The 18,450-nt window shown below is 32.8% G+C and overlaps 2 protein-coding genes across 19 annotated transcripts in view; both read right to left on the bottom strand.

Annotated features, from left to right (window-relative positions):
• The window catches only part of LOC127877068 (heat shock 70 kDa protein 12A-like), a 78,641-nt gene that overhangs the window by 35,082 nt on the left and 25,109 nt on the right, over positions 1-18,450 (bottom strand). The window lies entirely within an intron of this gene.
• The window catches only part of LOC127877069 (tyrosine-protein kinase SRK3-like), a 55,847-nt gene that overhangs the window by 12,325 nt on the left and 25,072 nt on the right, over positions 1-18,450 (bottom strand). For 17 of the 18 annotated variants that reach the window (XM_052422676.1, XM_052422680.1, XM_052422678.1 and 14 more), the window contains 5 exons: positions 8,088-8,209; positions 6,768-6,926; positions 5,624-5,770; positions 1,897-2,156; positions 102-255 (listed from right to left, as the gene is read on the bottom strand). In XM_052422676.1, coding sequence (XP_052278636.1) covers positions 102-255; positions 1,897-2,156; positions 5,624-5,770; positions 6,768-6,926; positions 8,088-8,209 — 842 coding nt within the window. The remainder of the gene's footprint in view (positions 1-101; positions 256-1,896; positions 2,157-5,623; positions 5,771-6,767; positions 6,927-8,087; positions 8,210-18,450) is intronic. The other variant, XM_052422677.1, reaches the window with a different exon arrangement.

Below are 18,450 nucleotides of genomic sequence, written 5' to 3'. Positions count from 1 at the left end.
AATTTGTACCATTACTATGGCCTTAGGGCTTCGCCCCAGGCCAAAAAGGAGCACATTAATGTAAACAAACAATGTATTTCTACATCAAATTTTAATCTCACCTTCATGTGCTTCATAGATATCTTCCTCAAAGACGCGAGCGAGACCAAAGTCTGCCACCTTCACCTCATAATGCTCGCCAATCAGAATGTTGGCCGCCCGAAGGTTGAAATGTACGAAGTTCCTGGCTTCCAAAAACGCCATGCCATCAGCGATCTGTAAATGGACTAAATGTTTATCACTCTAAATAACCTCTTGTCTAATTACTTTTGGACATGGACCAAGCTATCTCCGTTGTGAAAAATCCGGAACTATGGTTTTTAATCGAGGACTAAATATTTATTTTTTTATGTTGGTTGTCAAATAATATTTACATCACATGGTTCAAAATGACTTTTCATTCAGGATGGACATTTTAAGAGACTTATTTTAAAATCTCGAACTTTTAACGCTAAGAATATGACCCATTTTCATATAAGAAAGGTCGTTCTCACTATTCTATATATTAGTGCGAAAGAATAGTTTCGAAATAAGGCCCTCAGTCAAGCACATCTGAATGTCGTTTTGTATCTACATGTCATCATAATGAAATTCGAAACTTCTGCGTTGTAATATCAATATGACGTCATAACTTCATATGCTGCGTTTTATTTCACGTTCGTCCTTTTAAAAACGGGAAGTATTATAGTTTCACCCTTGGCGGGCGGTGGGCGGCGGGCGGCGTCCACAGCAGTGTCCGCTCTCTAATTCAAATAGTTTTCATTCGATCTTCATCAAACTTGGTCAGAAGTTGTGTCTAGACAATATCTAGGTCAATTTCGAATATGGGTCATGCCGGGTCAAAAACTAGGTCACGGGGTCACTTAGTGCATTTCAAGGATTAAGCATGGTGTTCGCTCTCTAATTGAAGAAGTTTTCACCCGATCTTCACCAAATTGGGTCAGAAGTTGTGTCTAGATGATATGTAGGTCAAGTTCAAATATGGGTTATGCCGGGTCAAAAACTAGGTCACGAGGTTACTTAGTGCATTTCAAGCATTTAGCATGGTGTCCGCTCTCTAAGTGAAGTAGTTTTCTTCTGATCTTCACCTAATTTGGTCAGAAGTTGTGTTTAGATGATATGTAGGTCAAGTTCGAATATGGGTCATGCCGGGTCAAAAACGAGGTCACGAGGTCACTTAGTGCATTTCAAGCATTGAGTATGGTGTCCAAAACCTTCGAACGGGCGTATCTTGTGACAGTTTGGCACTCTTGTTAAATTTGAATACCATCAATATGTATACTTATGTATATTCGTGATTTTGATAAAGCCCATACATAACAATATTAAAATTGAGTGAATTTATAGAGTTTAATCAATACAACTTTCAGTTAACTACAATATGCACGGTTGTAATTTTGGAAACAAAACAGTGCAACACAATAACCAACACACCTTACTAACCAAATCATTTTTGAATACATCCTGAAAAGTAAAAAAAACTATTTGCTTTACAATATTGGCATTGACAATTAGTTAATCAGCTGAACGGTGGAAATCACAACCTTGAGTATTTCAAGTTTAAAGAACGCATTCTGTTCCAGCTGTAAACAGCAAATAATGCATCTTCAACCTAGGTTACATTGATTAAAGTTTTGCGAAGTCTATTACATCCTTAGCAATTCTTTACTCTCTGGGATTAAGTGATAAGCCTTTATGACGGTAACAATTTTTATAACGATATTTGATGGATTTTTTCCAAGAAGGGAAGTAAAAAGGCTAATTAAGAATATGTATGATTTGATAAAATGTCGTGATAGTACGGCCTTATAAAATCTACAAACACAGAAGAAAAAAACAACAGCCTGATTCCCATACCTGTTCGGCCAGGTGAGTTATGATATTAAACGTGATGGTATTTCCCCCATCCTTCCGAAGGTAATCCAGCAGTGTACCTTTCGCCATGAGCTCTGTGATGACCCAGATCGGCTTTGACTTCGCGCACACTGCCATCACAAGGAGAAGCTTCTTGTGACGCAGATTATACATTAGTTCTGCTTCCTCCAGGAATGCTTCTGGTGTCATCTTACTCGGCTTAAGTGTTTTCACCGCAATATCTACTATGTCACGCCATTTACCTTCAGGAGAAAATGTTAACGAAAGCATTTACCTGCATTGGTGTATAATTCACTTGAATGTACCCTGCAATCGAACATAATTTTACTGTGTCTTGATTTGAGAGAAAATGCGATAAGACTTTAACATAATTGGATAATACTTTTGATTGTTATTTCACTTACACTTAATGTGTATAAGTATAAATGACAGTGCTATAAGCTAGTGCTATTACTAGACATGTAAACATAATGATTGAACCTGAGTCTTTGCTCCACAACTTTATTATATATAGTCTATTGATTTATATAAGGCTTTGATTAAATAGCAAATTTTAAAGATCATACATTGTGCATAAAATGTGAAGTACTAGATTGTTTTGAAACTATATTGTAAAACAATATAATTGAAAGTCCATTGTGTGACTATGTAGATGTTTGTCTTTTTTGTAAATAACTCATGATGTAATTGTTATTGTTTTGTTTATAAAGTTGTTGTGGTTGTTTTCAGTTTATGTTTTTGCAATTAGTATATTCGCTAATAAATTAATGTTGATCTGTTGTACGTTTTTTATATTCATTTATACTGTGGTTTGTTTGGGCAAATATACCATTATTGCTTGTTATACAATGTACATGTATAAAACAAAGTGATAGAACCAAGTAGCTGTGACAAGCTTGGCTTTTTCTTCCAGTCTATATTTAAAAGCCAAACAGAAAAGGTAATCATTTTCAAAAATCATGGAAAATGTACAAACACATTACCATAAATGCCCGTGACCTTTATTAAACATACCAAAAAGATTATGTGGTTTTCTATTTAAAATAATTTTAAGATGGTATGTCATGTTTACAATACTATTAATTTAGTTCTTCAATAGAAAAAACCCGATTCACTCACAATAGACCTGTGGATGATTATTTAGTATTGCCTCTCCGAACTCTAGAAATGTGTGGATCTAATGTAAAAATGTATCACTTACTTAATTGCATATATGATTATATGCTTTTTAGAGAGTTGTTATCAACGGAAATCAATGATAGAAGACTAATGGACACATGTATGTGTATTAATGGTGATGTGAAACATTTCAGATTGGGCTAAAACTCTTAAAACCACGCAATAGATTGAAATGATCATTCTCTTATACATTTACAATAGAAACTTAGCAAGAGAGAAAATGGTCATGTAATTAAAAAAATTTAATAACTCTTTACTCCACTATATTGAGTACCTAAATTTTACAAAGTTTTAGATTGAAGAGAATAATATGCAGTATGTCACACATGGTTACAATGTGGATTCTTTAAATTCTTTAAAAAATAATCTCATATAATTGTCCATAAAAACATACTGTCTTAAACGTTCTCGTACTTCAATTCAGAGGTAAAGCCATATCATACTTAAGCTAAAAATCTTTTAGGAATAAAGAAATGGAGGATATCTTAAAAATATGCAAATGCGAGGAATAATCTACAAAATACCTTTGTTATTTACCGTTATCAAACATGACGAAGGGCACAACTATTGAACCAAAACGATATTCGAAAAGAAGCAGCACATGTTTACAAAATAGTATATGCAAAATATGCACACAATGAGAAATATAATATATCTTAATGGTAAACACATTGGTCAACCAAGTATTGAAATATAGCAATTATTGCGCAACACCATCGCATTCGATGACATTGCGTTCACATTAAAATAAGAACAATTACAAAATACCAGGATAACAAAAAATGCTGAAGCGTTCTGGACAAATTTGGACAAAAGTACTGTAAGGGGTCTCAATTATGTTTTTACCTATGATACTATGTCAATTAATAAAAAAAAAACAAGGAATACTATTACTAACATGTACACTAAGCGAAAATAAGATTAGGTATTTTTGTATATAACGTCCCTTAACACTTAAAAGTTGTTTATACATTTGCGTCTGACTCAATTGCGAACATACTTAAAACTGGCCTTGATACTTTGATTCGGATCAGACAGGATTTTTTAAGGGCAGGTAAATCAACAAGTTTACTAGAGTTTTGAATGAAATTATCAAATATACAGAAAATTTTTAGGAACTTTTGCTGACAATTAACTTTCGATACCGCTGAGTTTGATTTCGGAGAAAAAACAAACTCAAGACTATTTTAATTTTGGAGTTACATTAAATCAAATATTTCCCTTTTATTGCATACAATAAGTATAAGCATAGCACACAAAATCTTTCGGTTGCCGTTGATACTTCTCGTTGTTTGGATGTCACATAAACTTCTTTAAATGGAATTCTTAATCTGCTACATTTAAGTTAGAATATATCGATAAGCAAGTTGTTAGTAGGCATGAATATATATTCAATATGCTTGTTTTTTTAAATAGGTCTCAATAGTATTAACATGTATAACAGATGAAGTAGTTTTGTTAAATACATTGTACGCTTATCTTGATTGTTTATGAGCGAAGTCGTGTTAGAACCTGACATTGGTAAATACATTATTTTAATATATACTATGAAGACCTAATTAGAACAGTTGCGAACTCTATAAAATTGTCATCTTTGATGTTATAAAAAAGCCGAAAATGGAATATTCATTTACGTCCTTTAATTTGAATAATAAAGTCTTGTAACAAAAACAATACAAAGTGTATATAAACGTTTACCTCAAAAACAGAGATACCAACTTGCAAATTAAGATGGAAAATACTTTTTAATAACATTCAATGGAAAAAAACATCCCATGTTGTTTTTTTTATTTCAAGAGAAACATATACATCAAGTTGTTTAATCAAAAAATTGTTTACTAGCAATCAGTCCTGTATCAAAAATGACACACATGATAATTAATGTACGTTTGCAATGAGCATTAAGAAAGTATCAATTATGTATTGGGGGGTTGCAATTTTGCAGATATCGTTGTCAATCATCGTATTCAATTTTAAAGGTCACATATATTCTTAAATGTCTGATTAAAATAGTTTGCAGTACAAATGTAACCTTTATGATATAAGGATTTTTATCTTCGAAGTACAGAAACACATCTTTTGTGTAAACAAGTGACCCACACACTATACTAAGACTAAGTAACAGGTTATGTTTAGCAAGTGGCATTTAAACAATGACACATGCAAAAAGGTACACATATTTGAAAACCCAATCAACGATGAAATATACGTCGAGTAAATATCATACAAATTCTAGTTCTAACACATATCCGATACAGACGTCCAAACCCGAGTGTGTTTGTTTCTTCTAAACTTTTTTCGCTTTTGATATTAATGCATGCAAAACGGGATATTTTATTTCTTTTTTGCTGTACAGACATTAATATACATTTAATTTGCCTATTTGACTAATTACCTAAAACATTTACAGGCGTGGAGCAGGATGACTCAAACTACACATATGTATGGAAGATCTAAATAAAGAATTGTAAAAACACACTCTTAAACTAAGTATGAGGTTACGAATTTATGCAAATACTGTTTGCCTCACCCGCCCACACCTCTCCGAAGTATCCGCTGCCCAGCTTCTTCTGAAGTTTCACATAGTTCCGTGAAACATCTAGTTCACGGAACTGCACCATTGGTCGGATCTTCGGACACGGGACATCCAGTTTACAACACAGCCCATTAGCGCCATCTGAAATTCTCACGATTAATTTTGTATTGTTTACCCCATCAAATCATCTTAATTGACCAAGGGACAATTCGTAGTATATACTGTCCGCCTAAGTATTCCCTTCAAATATATTTTTCATCGTAAACATGAGTTAGCAGCAGTCATATACAGTCATATACACTTGTATTCGTTCTATCGACTTCAGACTACTTTAAATATGTATTTGTGTTCAAAAAGTTCTACTTATAATTCCAAATTAAAAATACACAAAATAACTTCTAGATTTGTTTGCTCATGTTCATCATTTTTCTGTAGCATACATTAGAACACATTCCACTTACAATTTCCAAATTGTGTGACTATCACAACATGCTACCTTAACTACATCAAGATATATGTTAATGATTCTTACTCGGTAATGGAATATAGGTTCCAACATATTGTCTAAAATATTAAATACACTTACTTCGGAAAGATCCAACATATTATCGAATGTATTTTTTACGAGGAAAACCAATCACATAAAACAAATTGTCAACGTGCAAATTACTTAAGTAATGGAAAATGATGTACACCATATTTTCAAAGGCAAATAAAACTTAAATTGTAAATGGAAAATTACGTATTAAGTTTAACATACTTTCTTTTGTAATTGGAAATCAGATCCAAAATACGTCTAATGATAAAGGAAACTTACCTCGGTTATAGAAAATCAGATCCAATATATTGTCAAAGATTTATACACTTACTTCGGCAATACCAAATCAGATCAAACATATTTTCAAAGGTTAAGATAATGCCTTAAGTTATGGAACATCCGATCCAACACAGAGTCAAGTTTAAAAAAACTAACTTTGGTCATGCACAATCTGATCCCAATTATTGTCAAAGCTTAATAATCTTACTTCGGTATTGGAGGTTCCATAAGTTATGTTCCATATATTCTCAAATCTTAATAAAAATTCCTTTGGTAATACAAAATGACATTCAAAATAACACCGATTATTAATACACTCACTTTGGTAATGCAAGATAAGATCCAACATATTGTCAAAGGTTTTCTTATTACTAATGAAGAAGCATCCGTTATCCAGTCGGTGGATCCTGTAGTGCTTCACGCAGGCATCGTTTGACTTCGATTCAGAGGTTCTTACGGATAAGATCATTTGGTCTCTATCTGAAAGCGAATTATGTTTTAGATTGAACACATTGGACGAGAAAATCTTTTTATTTTATTTTAAATCGTATATACTACACATATGATGAAAACTCAGAGGTCCAAAAATTGTCATTTATCAGTATTTAACGTAAACATCCGTAGACGAACGGTCACTTTATTAAAAACATACATTTTATAGGGAATCTTGTCATTACAATGGAATCCTAACTTGACTGATATTTTCAATACTTACTTCAACCTAATTAAAATATATAATACAGGTTTAGAAAGAAAAACCCACACGTTTTTAATGACCATCAACAATAAACAATGACATAAAAGTTTCAGATACAAAAACATATGGATTACATATTAAACTAAGCACTAAAATTCTATGTTATATGACAACGTTAAGAAACGTAAACAAATATGTTTTAAAATGAACATTAAACAAATATATATTAGACACAAACTAGAACTTGTCACAATAGTGATGAAACATTTTACATTTTCAAGTTTTTACCATAAAGAGTTGATTCCTATCATGTAAAGATATTTTGCCATACAAGTGAAAATATACATAACTTGAAACACTGGTTGCGGTCAGCTATGATACCATGGTCAAGATTTGATGAAACTAAGTAGAGGGTAAAGATAAATTTTAAGTACCAACGTTTACATATTTAAATGTTCTAGTTTAAGTCATGCACACGTTATCAAGTCTTATATTAAATTTTAATGTAACAGAAAGTTAACAAGGGTAATGCATGTTTTTATTTGTGATTCATGATAACTTTCGCACATGTACAACTTCATATCATAAAGACTAGTGTCAACAAGTTTGAATGTATTACATAAGAAAGTGTGGAGTTTCTAGTTATAGTTGGAAAAGGGGGCATTACTTTTGCACTCTTTAACGGAAAACGACAAAGTTCGCATAAAAACAAGTTCATACGATTAGAAATAATGCCTGCATGTTTGAATATAGAAAAATATACGCCACCGGACAATTTTGTGTGTATGGACTGACAGAGGGACAGATGATGATTCTAGTATATCCACCGTTACTGCGGGTTTATAATTATTGATTACAGATACAACTGAACTAAACTCATTTTGAGCTAAACACTGTTTTATCTAATATGGGAATGTTAACAAAAGTTGTTAGATCAACTATACAAGTTGAAACGGATCTTATGGCCGTACAACATGTTCTCCATCTGACTAGAAAAGTTCCCGTTGGGTTTTCAGGGAACAACAGTTGAATGTCGGCCTCCGTCCTCTTTACATCGTACCACCAGCTGCAATTAAGAGAATAGCTTATTGATATGTTCAGTAATTAGAATAACCGATAGAAGATAATGAAAATGCATGAGCCCTGATTTTTTTAAATTCTGTTAAACTAACGTTGACAATATAATCGTAGGAAAGTATTTGGGAAATTTAGTACATCATTTGTATTGGGATGTTTATATGTATATATAAATGATTAAAACAAGAAATGTATCACAGACACTGATGCTCCCGAAGCGTTAGTTAGAACACTGAAAAAATACACTAGAAATTCTGCAGTGCACGAACATACATAATAATGTAAAAACTGGTATAAAATGAAATTTATTTTTCAATGAAAACCTTTGCATTAAGGTAATTTAGCTTAGAACGTTTTAGCGAAATACACCAAGCAGTTACAGGATTTGAAGACCAACGTCTACAAAAATCGCCACAGCCAAAATGCCTTTCTTTACGATGATCTAAACACTAAGGTCATTAAACCGTGACAATTTGAGCGAGATCCACCAAGGAGTTAAAGATAAGTTGAAAACCCACAATTTGGAATCTATATGTTAAATACTTGGAAAGGGCCATACCTCTGTTGCTATCAAAATGTATTTTTGGGACAATACGTTTAATATAGGAAAAAAACACAAAGAACACTAATTTTGCCAACACTTTTTGCAGCCGAAATTATATATTAACAATCATCTACACATACAAGTCATTCAACTGTAATACTTTGAGCGAGATCCATCCAGTAGATTTAAAAATCAAGCTTAGATTCAAACCGAAGCTTGTTACTAAGGATTGAGGAACAAGGGGAATATTTAATGTGTCATATCCCGTGGGAGTTACAAAAACGATTACTGTTAACCAAACCAACTTACTGTCCCGGAAACTGAGTTTTGTCAAGGAATTATCTGAAAAGGTTATAATTACATCTTTACAATCCTAAGATGGAAAGAAGATGGAGTTTCAATTGGCAATGACCAGTAAAAGTCCAGTTGATCGTCTCAATCAGTGCCAAGTTCAATTACATTGGAACAATTTGAAATGGTAAGACTTACGACCAAATAAACAATTCCGTTAATTAATCGATTGGTTGGTTAATTGTTTGATTGGTTGGTTATATAGTTGGTTAGTTGATTTATTGATTGATTGCTTGAATCATTTATACATTGATTGATTTAAACTAAACTTGTTATTTTCTTTAAAAACAAGCGATGTGTTTGTGAAACACTATGATCTTCAATGTTGCAAAAGTGTACATAAAATAAGCGATTGTGACCCATATATTTGACCTTTGACCTTGAAGGATGACCTTCACACTCAAAATGTGCAGCCCCATGAGATACACATGCATGCCAAATATAAAGTTGCTATCTTTAATATTACAAAAGTTATGGCAAATGTGAAAGTTTGACGCAAACACACAAACAAAAAAACACACAAACAAACCAACAGACAGGGCAAACACAATATGTCCCCCACTATAGTGGTGGAGGACATAAAATTGCAAGTGTAAAAAATTAAGATTTTCACACGAGGTTTCAGGGTTATTCTTTTGTTTTTTCTCACTGCACAATTTTATTTTCTCATCTTATCATTATACACATACACATATAAAATACAAACATTAATACATACACAACATATACAGTCGGTACGAAGTTTGCAGCTATACCTAAGACGTCTAGGCTCTTATTTATAGTTTAACAAATATCTCTTACTGCGAACAACACTTTTCTCGTCAGGGACTCTAACACCTTGTTGATATTTTAAAAAAGAGGCTTGAACTGATTTTGAGACCATATAGACTTTGTGTAATGTTACTTACAAAACCACTTAACGTTACTAAATTTGACCCTATTATCTTTGTTTACAACAATTGCGTGGACTTGTCCTAAGTCATATAAAATACCTAAAAAACATGTCCATTATTGTATTTGAATTTCATAACAGGCCCATTTCAGTTTTCATTTGGGACCATCTTAACTTATAAATTTAAAAATAACAATAAATTGTACAACTTTATTTACCAACACTTTGATTAAACGGGTCAGAGCGTAACAAATATTTCTATTCAACCTGTGGAACAACTTATTTTTGATAATAGTAATTAAAATCAGTACCAATTAAAAGCAATGTGCGTGTCGGAATTTAAATGGATAAAACGTTAACAAACAGCTTACCCACTTGGATCAAATGATAATTTATTAAAAGTTGGAACTATTTTTTAAATAAATTGATTTATTCATTTTCTCTTTTCAGTTAACGTCTAAGAAATAAACGTTCACACGGCATAAGGAAAAATGGTAACATAAGGCGAAAATTTAAACGACTGTTTTCTTTAAATGACTGCTATACATTATTACAAAATGGCGGTTAACATAAATTACTAAGTGCACTTTGCTTTCTTTCTGTTTCTTCTTTGGTGCATATTGATAAGGAATGTTAAGTTATTTTACTTCAATCTTACCCACTGTATGAATGTGCTTGTACCATTGAATCATTCACTGACTTTTATCTTAAACCTTTCATTGAAAGTTCGCATAACAAAACTAGAAATCGTATCAAAATTGAGTTTTGTACCAAAGGTCTTGATTTAATTGACCTTCCTAAAATATTCATGATAAAAATGTGCGTCGGTTGATACCCCCTTATTTCCGCAATACTGAATCACCGCTGATTTGCTACAAATATAGTAAACCTGTCGTATGTAATAAGAAATTGTCCTACATCATATGACTGTTCTAGTTCAAAATATGTATATAGTACATGTTATAACTGGGACCTTAATTTCATTCAAAATAAAAAGCTAAGAAATTTACTACGCAGAGGCCCTAAGTTTAGACTTCCTATTCCTATCAATTTTAAAAACTGCATTAAGAAAATCGAAACATCCTTACAGGAATGTTGTACTAAATGGCGCGGGAAGGAAAATGCTGAAATTACTGCACTCAATGAATGAAAAACCAAAGTATTATGTATGGCCATGAATAAGATATATTTTTTTATAATTCAAATCCTTTGGCCTTACCACATTTACCTAAATTTAATAAACAAAGTCTCTGTAAATTGCTTGACGACTTACAATCTAAATTCGTCATAGTTCCTTCTGATAAGGCTTCTAATATTGTAATACTTATATGACGAGTATTTAATGTTCAAACTATTTCACAAGAACTTTCAAAAACTACATCATATTGTGATAACAATAAGCAACCTTATGAAATTATTGCCGACCATATTGCCGAATGCAAAAATTAAATATAATAGTTAATATTACTAGCAAGAAATTGCCATCACTTGACTGCATACCTAAATTACACAAAACGCCATGTAAAAGTCGTTTTATCGCTAATTCAGTGTATTGTACCACGAAGCAGTTATCAGTGTATCTTACATCTGCATTGAGTGCTATTATATATCATATAGCTAAATAGTGTAAAAAGTTTATGAAAATAGTAAAATCAACCTATTTTGGTCAATAAAAAACTCCTTAGAAGTTATTGATAAAATTGAAAAGAAAAAAATATAAGGTGTCACAAGTAAGCACATATGATTTTTATACACTATATACAACGCTTCCTCACACTTTAATACAATCCAAACTTGTTTCTTTGATTGAAAAAACATGTGCAAGAGAGAAGTGTTCGTATCGTGCTTAAACACTAAAACAGCTTTTTTTTTACTAATTACATTTAAAATAAATACAACATTTTGACTTGTCTTGAATTTTGTTCAGCACTAACTTTTATTCTGGATTACTTGTTCGTTGAATTAAATGGTAAAATATGTAAACAAATTATCGGCGTTCCTGTGGGTACTAATTCATCGTCGGATACCCACGACTAATTCATTCCGTTACTCTCCAGCATTAGCGATAAATGGAGAATAGCGGAATGGGTCGAACGTGGGTATCCGACGATGGTACTAACTGTGCGCCACTTATAGCTGATCTTTTTTTTTATATAGTTATGAAAGCGATTTTATGTTAGAATTATCGAAAACTATACAACTAGAGTTGATTCAACGTTTAAACCTAACTTGTAGGTACATTGATGACTTACTTAATTTAGATAACCCATACTTTGAACATTATATTCACAAATTGTACCCGAACGGACTAGTCTGAAATAGATCGTGTCAATCCAATACAGATGCTGCGTATTTAGACTTACATCTTACTATAAAATATAATATGATTTAGACAAGTTTATAAGACAAACGGGACGACTTTAACTTTGAATTTTCCCTAGATGGTAACATCCCTAATGGTCCATCCTATGGCATTTGCATTTCGCAGTTTGTACGTTACGCCAGAGCATGTTTACGTATTAAAGATTTTAACGATCGTAATCGTATATTAGAGAATAAATTGAAAAAAAAGGTTTTTTGTATCATACATAACCTACTAAGTAAATTCGCTAAAATTCATTCAAAGTATGGTGATTTAATTTCAAAATATAATGTTCCTTTCAAATGGCATTTAACTAATGGAATGTCCTACCCATCATTTTATGGAGATGTTTTGAAGCGTGTTCGCAAATTAGAATTTCTTAAAGAAAATGTTAATATTAAACTTTTCAATTTAATCAACTCTTTTTTATCAAAAGGATGTGATGTTAACGTACTTAAAACACATGCTTGTTGGTTTTCGATTCACTATATCTTTCTTCTCTTAAAATTTGGATTAATTTATGGAATGACCATTTTATATGTTTGATTCTTAAATATTCAATCAACAAAGCTGATTTTATTGGTAATTTGAGTTTACAGTACTGCCTCTTTAATATTAATATTTTTTATTTTACAGTACTGCCCCTTGCAATTATTTTTTTTCACTTTAGCGTGTCATCGCTTCTAAAGTCCGTTATATGACACACTTTCACTGTTTTGGGCTACATTGATTTTTTTTTACGTCATCGTGTCATCGCTTCTATATTACGACACACTTTCACTGTTTTAGGCTACATACATAGGTCATCGGGTTTATAGCGTTAAACTTTATTAATAATTTCTCTCTGATGGGCGTTTCTTGTTTGATTTATTTTTTACTTTTTAGCAGTCACATAAACAACCAAGCTATGTAATATGGATCTTTTACACCCATTATTGCTACTTCTTCCTGTATTTGCGCGATGATGATCTGAAGTATTAACTTTATGATGCTATATTCTTAAATCGTTTTCTCAAAAGAAGGGATGAAGTTGATACTTGTTCGTAATTTCATTTCATCGTTCCTCAAAAAGTTGTAACTCTGTTGCCCTTGTCTTTTTCCTACCATTGAGTTATTAATTGGTAATTCAATTGAATGCGTTTTAATTCCCTTGCATTATTGTTAAATTTGAGTTGCAATGCTATGAGGTTAAATTTTGTTTACACGTAAATGTATCATGAATATTGCTGGGCCAAGTGTGAGGTTGAGCGCTCTAAAACCGGTTTAAACCCCCAATGCTTTGCATTGACCGTTCCGAGGCGATGACCCCAGCTTTATTCTTATATATGTTTATATTGTTTTGTATTGTGCTGTTTAGTACTGTTTAGGTCACTTGCCTTAAATAAAGGACCAACTAATTGTATATAATGCGAATGCAATACTGCTCAAGCAGCTGGAGTTTCACTTCTTTATATTAGAAAAAACGTAATATAGCTGTGCTGTTACTTTTATATCATACATAATTTCGAATAGCAAGACATTGCGGGGCCATATAATTATACTTGGTGATCGGCGAAGTAACATGACCTTCATAGTGGATACCTTACTATACCGGTTATTGCTTCAATCGGTTATCTTATCTAAAAAAGTGTTTGAGTTGTCTGGATATCTTTCACAAACCGTATACCTCTGTCACACAGATATTTATAAATATAGGCATATTATCAAGTTTAAATTAACATAGTAAATCAAAGAAATATTAAAAATATTTAAATGTCTGCCATATTGCTGATTTCAAAAAACAATTCTACATACCGATCACATAGTCGTTTTAATGAGCTTTTTGAAAAGTAGATATGCTTTTGAAAGTTTTTTTCTATATTTAACGTGGATTAAAAGGGGATAGCAGAGTTATAACGGGTAAATAATTGTATTAGCCCTGATATATTGTTTTATACCAATATGCAAATACATTACCATGCTGAGAGCGTGCGTATCATATTCCATTAAAATACTTTTTACTTCATGTGGTTTGATTTCCTAAAAACAAATTCAATGTGAGTTCTTTAAGATCATTTCAGAATTCTGTGTTGGTTTCCGGACGCAAAATTCAATTAGAAAACGAATATAAGAGATTCAGCCACATGTATTACCCCAACGGTTTCTTATATAATAGTAATATTAACCTATTTTGGTCAATAAAAAACTCCTTAGAAGTAAATGATAAAATTGAAATGAAAAAATATAAGGTGTCACAAGTAAGTTCTTATGATTTTTCTACACTCTATACAACGCTTCCTCAAGCTTTAATAAAATCCAAACTTGTTTCTTTGCTTGAAAAAAAACTTTTGCTAGAGAGAAGTGTTCATATCTAGCTTTAAACACTAAAACAGCTTTTGTTACTAATCAGATATTAGATAATTACATCATTTGGACTTGTCTTGACTTTTGTGCAGCACTTACTTTTCTACTGGATAACTTGTTCGTTGAATTTAATGGTAAAATATTTAAACAAATTATCGGCGTTCCTATGGGTACTAATTGTGCGCCAGTTATAGCTGATCTTTTTTATATTGTTATGAAAGCGATTTTATGTTAGAATTATCTAAAACTAAACGACTAGATTTAATTCAATGTTTTAACCTTACTAGCAGGTACATTGATGACATACTTAATTTAGATAACCCATTCTTTGAACAATATATTCACAAAATCTACCCGAATGAACTAGTCTTAAATAAATCGTATAAATCCAATACAGACGCTGCGTATTTAGACTTACATCTTACTATCTATAATAATATGATCAAAACTAGTTTATACGACAAACGGGACGACTTTAACTTTGAAATTGTGAATTTTCCGTTCCTAGATGGCAACATCCCTAAAGGTCCATCCTATGGTATTTACATTTCGCAGTTGGTACGTTATGCCAGAGCATTTTCATGTATTCAAGATTTTAATGATCGTAATCGCATATTAACTAAGAAATTGCTAAAACAAGGTTTTCTGTATCATAACCTTAGAAATAAATTCGCTACATTTCACTCAAAGTATGGTGATTTAATTTCAAAATATAATGTTTCTTTAAAATGGCATTTAACTAATGGACTTTCACACCCATTATTTTATGGAGATGTTTTGAAGCGTGTTCGCAAATTAAAATATCTTAAAGGAAATGTTAATATTAAAGTTTTCAATTTAATAAACTCATTTGTATCCAAAGGATATGATGTTAACGTACTTAAAAACACGTGCTTGTTAGTTTAAGATTCACTATATCTTTCTTCTCTTAAAATTTGGAATCATTAATGGTTTTACCATTTTATACGTTTGATTCTTAAATATTTAATCACCGTAGCTGGCTTCATTGGTTATTCAATTTTACAGTACCACCCCTTTAATATTTTTATTTTAATGTTACAGTACTGCCCCTGGATTCTGTTCACGTCATCATGTCTTCGCTTGTCAATTACGTCATATGATACTCTCTCTCTTTGTTCCTGGCTACATTGATTTTTGTGACGTCATCGCTTTTATAATGCTTCATACCACATACTTTAACTTTTTTAATCTACATGCATAGGTCATTCAGTTTAAAACGTTCAATTTAATTATTTTTTCTCTCTAACAGGCGTTTTTTGTTTGATTTATTTTTTGCAGTCACATAAACATCCATGCTTTGCAATATGGATCTTTTACACCCATTATTGCTGCTTCTGCCTGTATGTGCGCGATGATGATCTGAAATATTAACTTCATTACGCTATATTCTGAAATCTTTTTCTATAAAGAAGGAATGTAGTTGATACGTGTTCGTAGTTTCATTTCATCGTTCCTCAAAAAATTGTTACTCTGTTGCTCTGGTATCTTTCCTACTATTGAGTAATTAAATGGTAATTAAATTGAATGCGTTTTAATTCCCCTTTATTATTGTTTAATTTGAGTTACAATGCTATGAGGTTAAATTTTATTTACACGTAAATGTATCATGAATATTGCTGGGCCAAGTGTGAGGTTGAGCGCTTTATAACCGGTTTAAACCCCCAATGCTTTGCATTGACCGTTCCAAGGCGGTGACCCCAGCTTTATTCTTATATGTGTTTATGTTGTTTTGTATTGCGCTGTTTTGTGCTGTTTTGTATTGTTTGGGCAATCGGTCACTTGCCTTACATAAAGGACCAACTAATTGTTTATAATAAGAATTCAATACTGCTCCAGCAGCTGGAGTTTCACTTCTTTATATTTAATGCCTTATACAATTAAACTTGCATCTTTAAATAATTATTCTAAAAATTTTAACATTATCTTGTTTGTATTTCTTAATTTCTTTAATTTCCATTATCTTGATAAACTGACTAATATTTAGATGAGCTTCGCTTCATCCGGAACGTGCAAGTAAATTGCAGTTTAAATGTAGTACATATGCAAACAAGAGATGTGTTTGTCAGGAACACAATGCCCCCTATTGCACCGCTTTGACGCCATATATTTGACATTTGACCTTAAAGGATGACCTTGACCTTGACCTTTCACCACTCAAAATGTGCAGCTCCATGAGATACGTATGCATCTCAAATAACAAGTTGCTATCTTATATAATGCAAAAGTTATTTTAAAACTTTAACCAAGGTTAAAGTTTTGGGAAACACACAATGAATGAATGACAGACAGACAGACAAGCCGAAAACAATATACCCCCGATCTTTCGATCCGGGGGCATAAAAAGCAGTCGGCAACATCAATGAAAAGCTGACAGAAGAAACATCCACCACAAACGTTCATTCTGATTTTTTTAAAAACCCTTGCGTATAAATCAATTGATATTGAAGCCAGATCAATACGGAATAACCTGGTATTTCAATGGCTTATCGAAAACTACGGAGAAAACTGCACCCAAACAATTTTTGACTTTTTGAAGAACAATCTTGGTACTGACCCTAGTTTTGTTTACATTGCTCGCGCATAAAGAGTCGGTCACCAAAACCCGAGGCATTCCCATCAAAGCAGAACAATTATAGTGAACTGTCGTGATTACCATAATGTTGAGGCAATCATGCGCAATGTATGAATGCTGAGGAACACGAAATTCTCAATTGACTTTCCCCGTGAAATCCAAAAGGCTCGAGGGCGTCGTTGGCCTATATATAAACAATCAAAAGCGCAAAATCGAAGGTCAAAGGTTCAAATTGTGTATCCGGCGAAATTAATACATGACGGGAGAATCATTCATAATGAATTACCTGAATGGGGCAAGTACATTTGGGCAAACCGGTTGGTGAAAATAAGAAAAATCGGACGATTGAAGCCATCCCATACTTGTGGGACCGACTAACCTTAGAGTGCACCTAATATACACCGACCCTCGGCCAATAACCTCTTTACAGCAAGTCAGCCCGTCAAAAACGCATCGGATTTGAACAGCGAGACGGATATGACCGCGAACGTGAATGGTTAGGTGCTACAGAATTATTCTCAGACATCGCATTATACCAATAAGGCAATAAACGCCCAATACTACAACGTGCCTGAACCAGAAGCCCTTCCAAAACACGTCAATGCAAAATCCCTTACTGAAGAACAACCGGAAATCAGTCAAACAGTAAAGGCGAGCACCAACCCATCAGAAAAACGTCTTTTACGATCATTTCTACAGCGGACTGCACCAACTACGACTTATATCTCATTAAGGCAGCCAAAACTATACGAAATGAATCCTCCTATGCCACCTAAGTCGCGAGACGAAAAATCCTTAAAATCAATCCTATGTGATGCAAGCAACCCAAACTTTCCCACAAATGAGAAAATGCCTGCACGAGGACGCCCACGAGAAGCACGTTCAATTTCAAGGTCAGAAAAGCGAAAAGCAGTCAGCTGAATCCTATAAGAGGCAAAGTAGTTAACAAAGGGATAATTTCCAAAATAGACCGGGAATGAAAACCGCAGCTAAAAATAGCAGCGTAACCTTGAAATCAGCTGACTCTGAACAATGCGTGGGTGTTAAAGAGGTGGAAATACAACCAGTGGCATACGGTGTCAAGAACTAGGACGGGGTCTAGAAGGCAAATCTGCTGTGTGCTTTATTAAATATTCAGTATATTT

The sequence above is a fragment of the Dreissena polymorpha genome, chromosome 4 (genome assembly GCF_020536995.1).
Source record: "Dreissena polymorpha isolate Duluth1 chromosome 4, UMN_Dpol_1.0, whole genome shotgun sequence".
In the NCBI taxonomy this organism is placed as follows: domain Eukaryota; kingdom Metazoa; phylum Mollusca; class Bivalvia; order Myida; family Dreissenidae; genus Dreissena; species Dreissena polymorpha.
The sequence above is the reverse complement of the archived record's forward strand: the minus strand, read 5'-3'. Positions and strand labels throughout refer to the sequence as shown.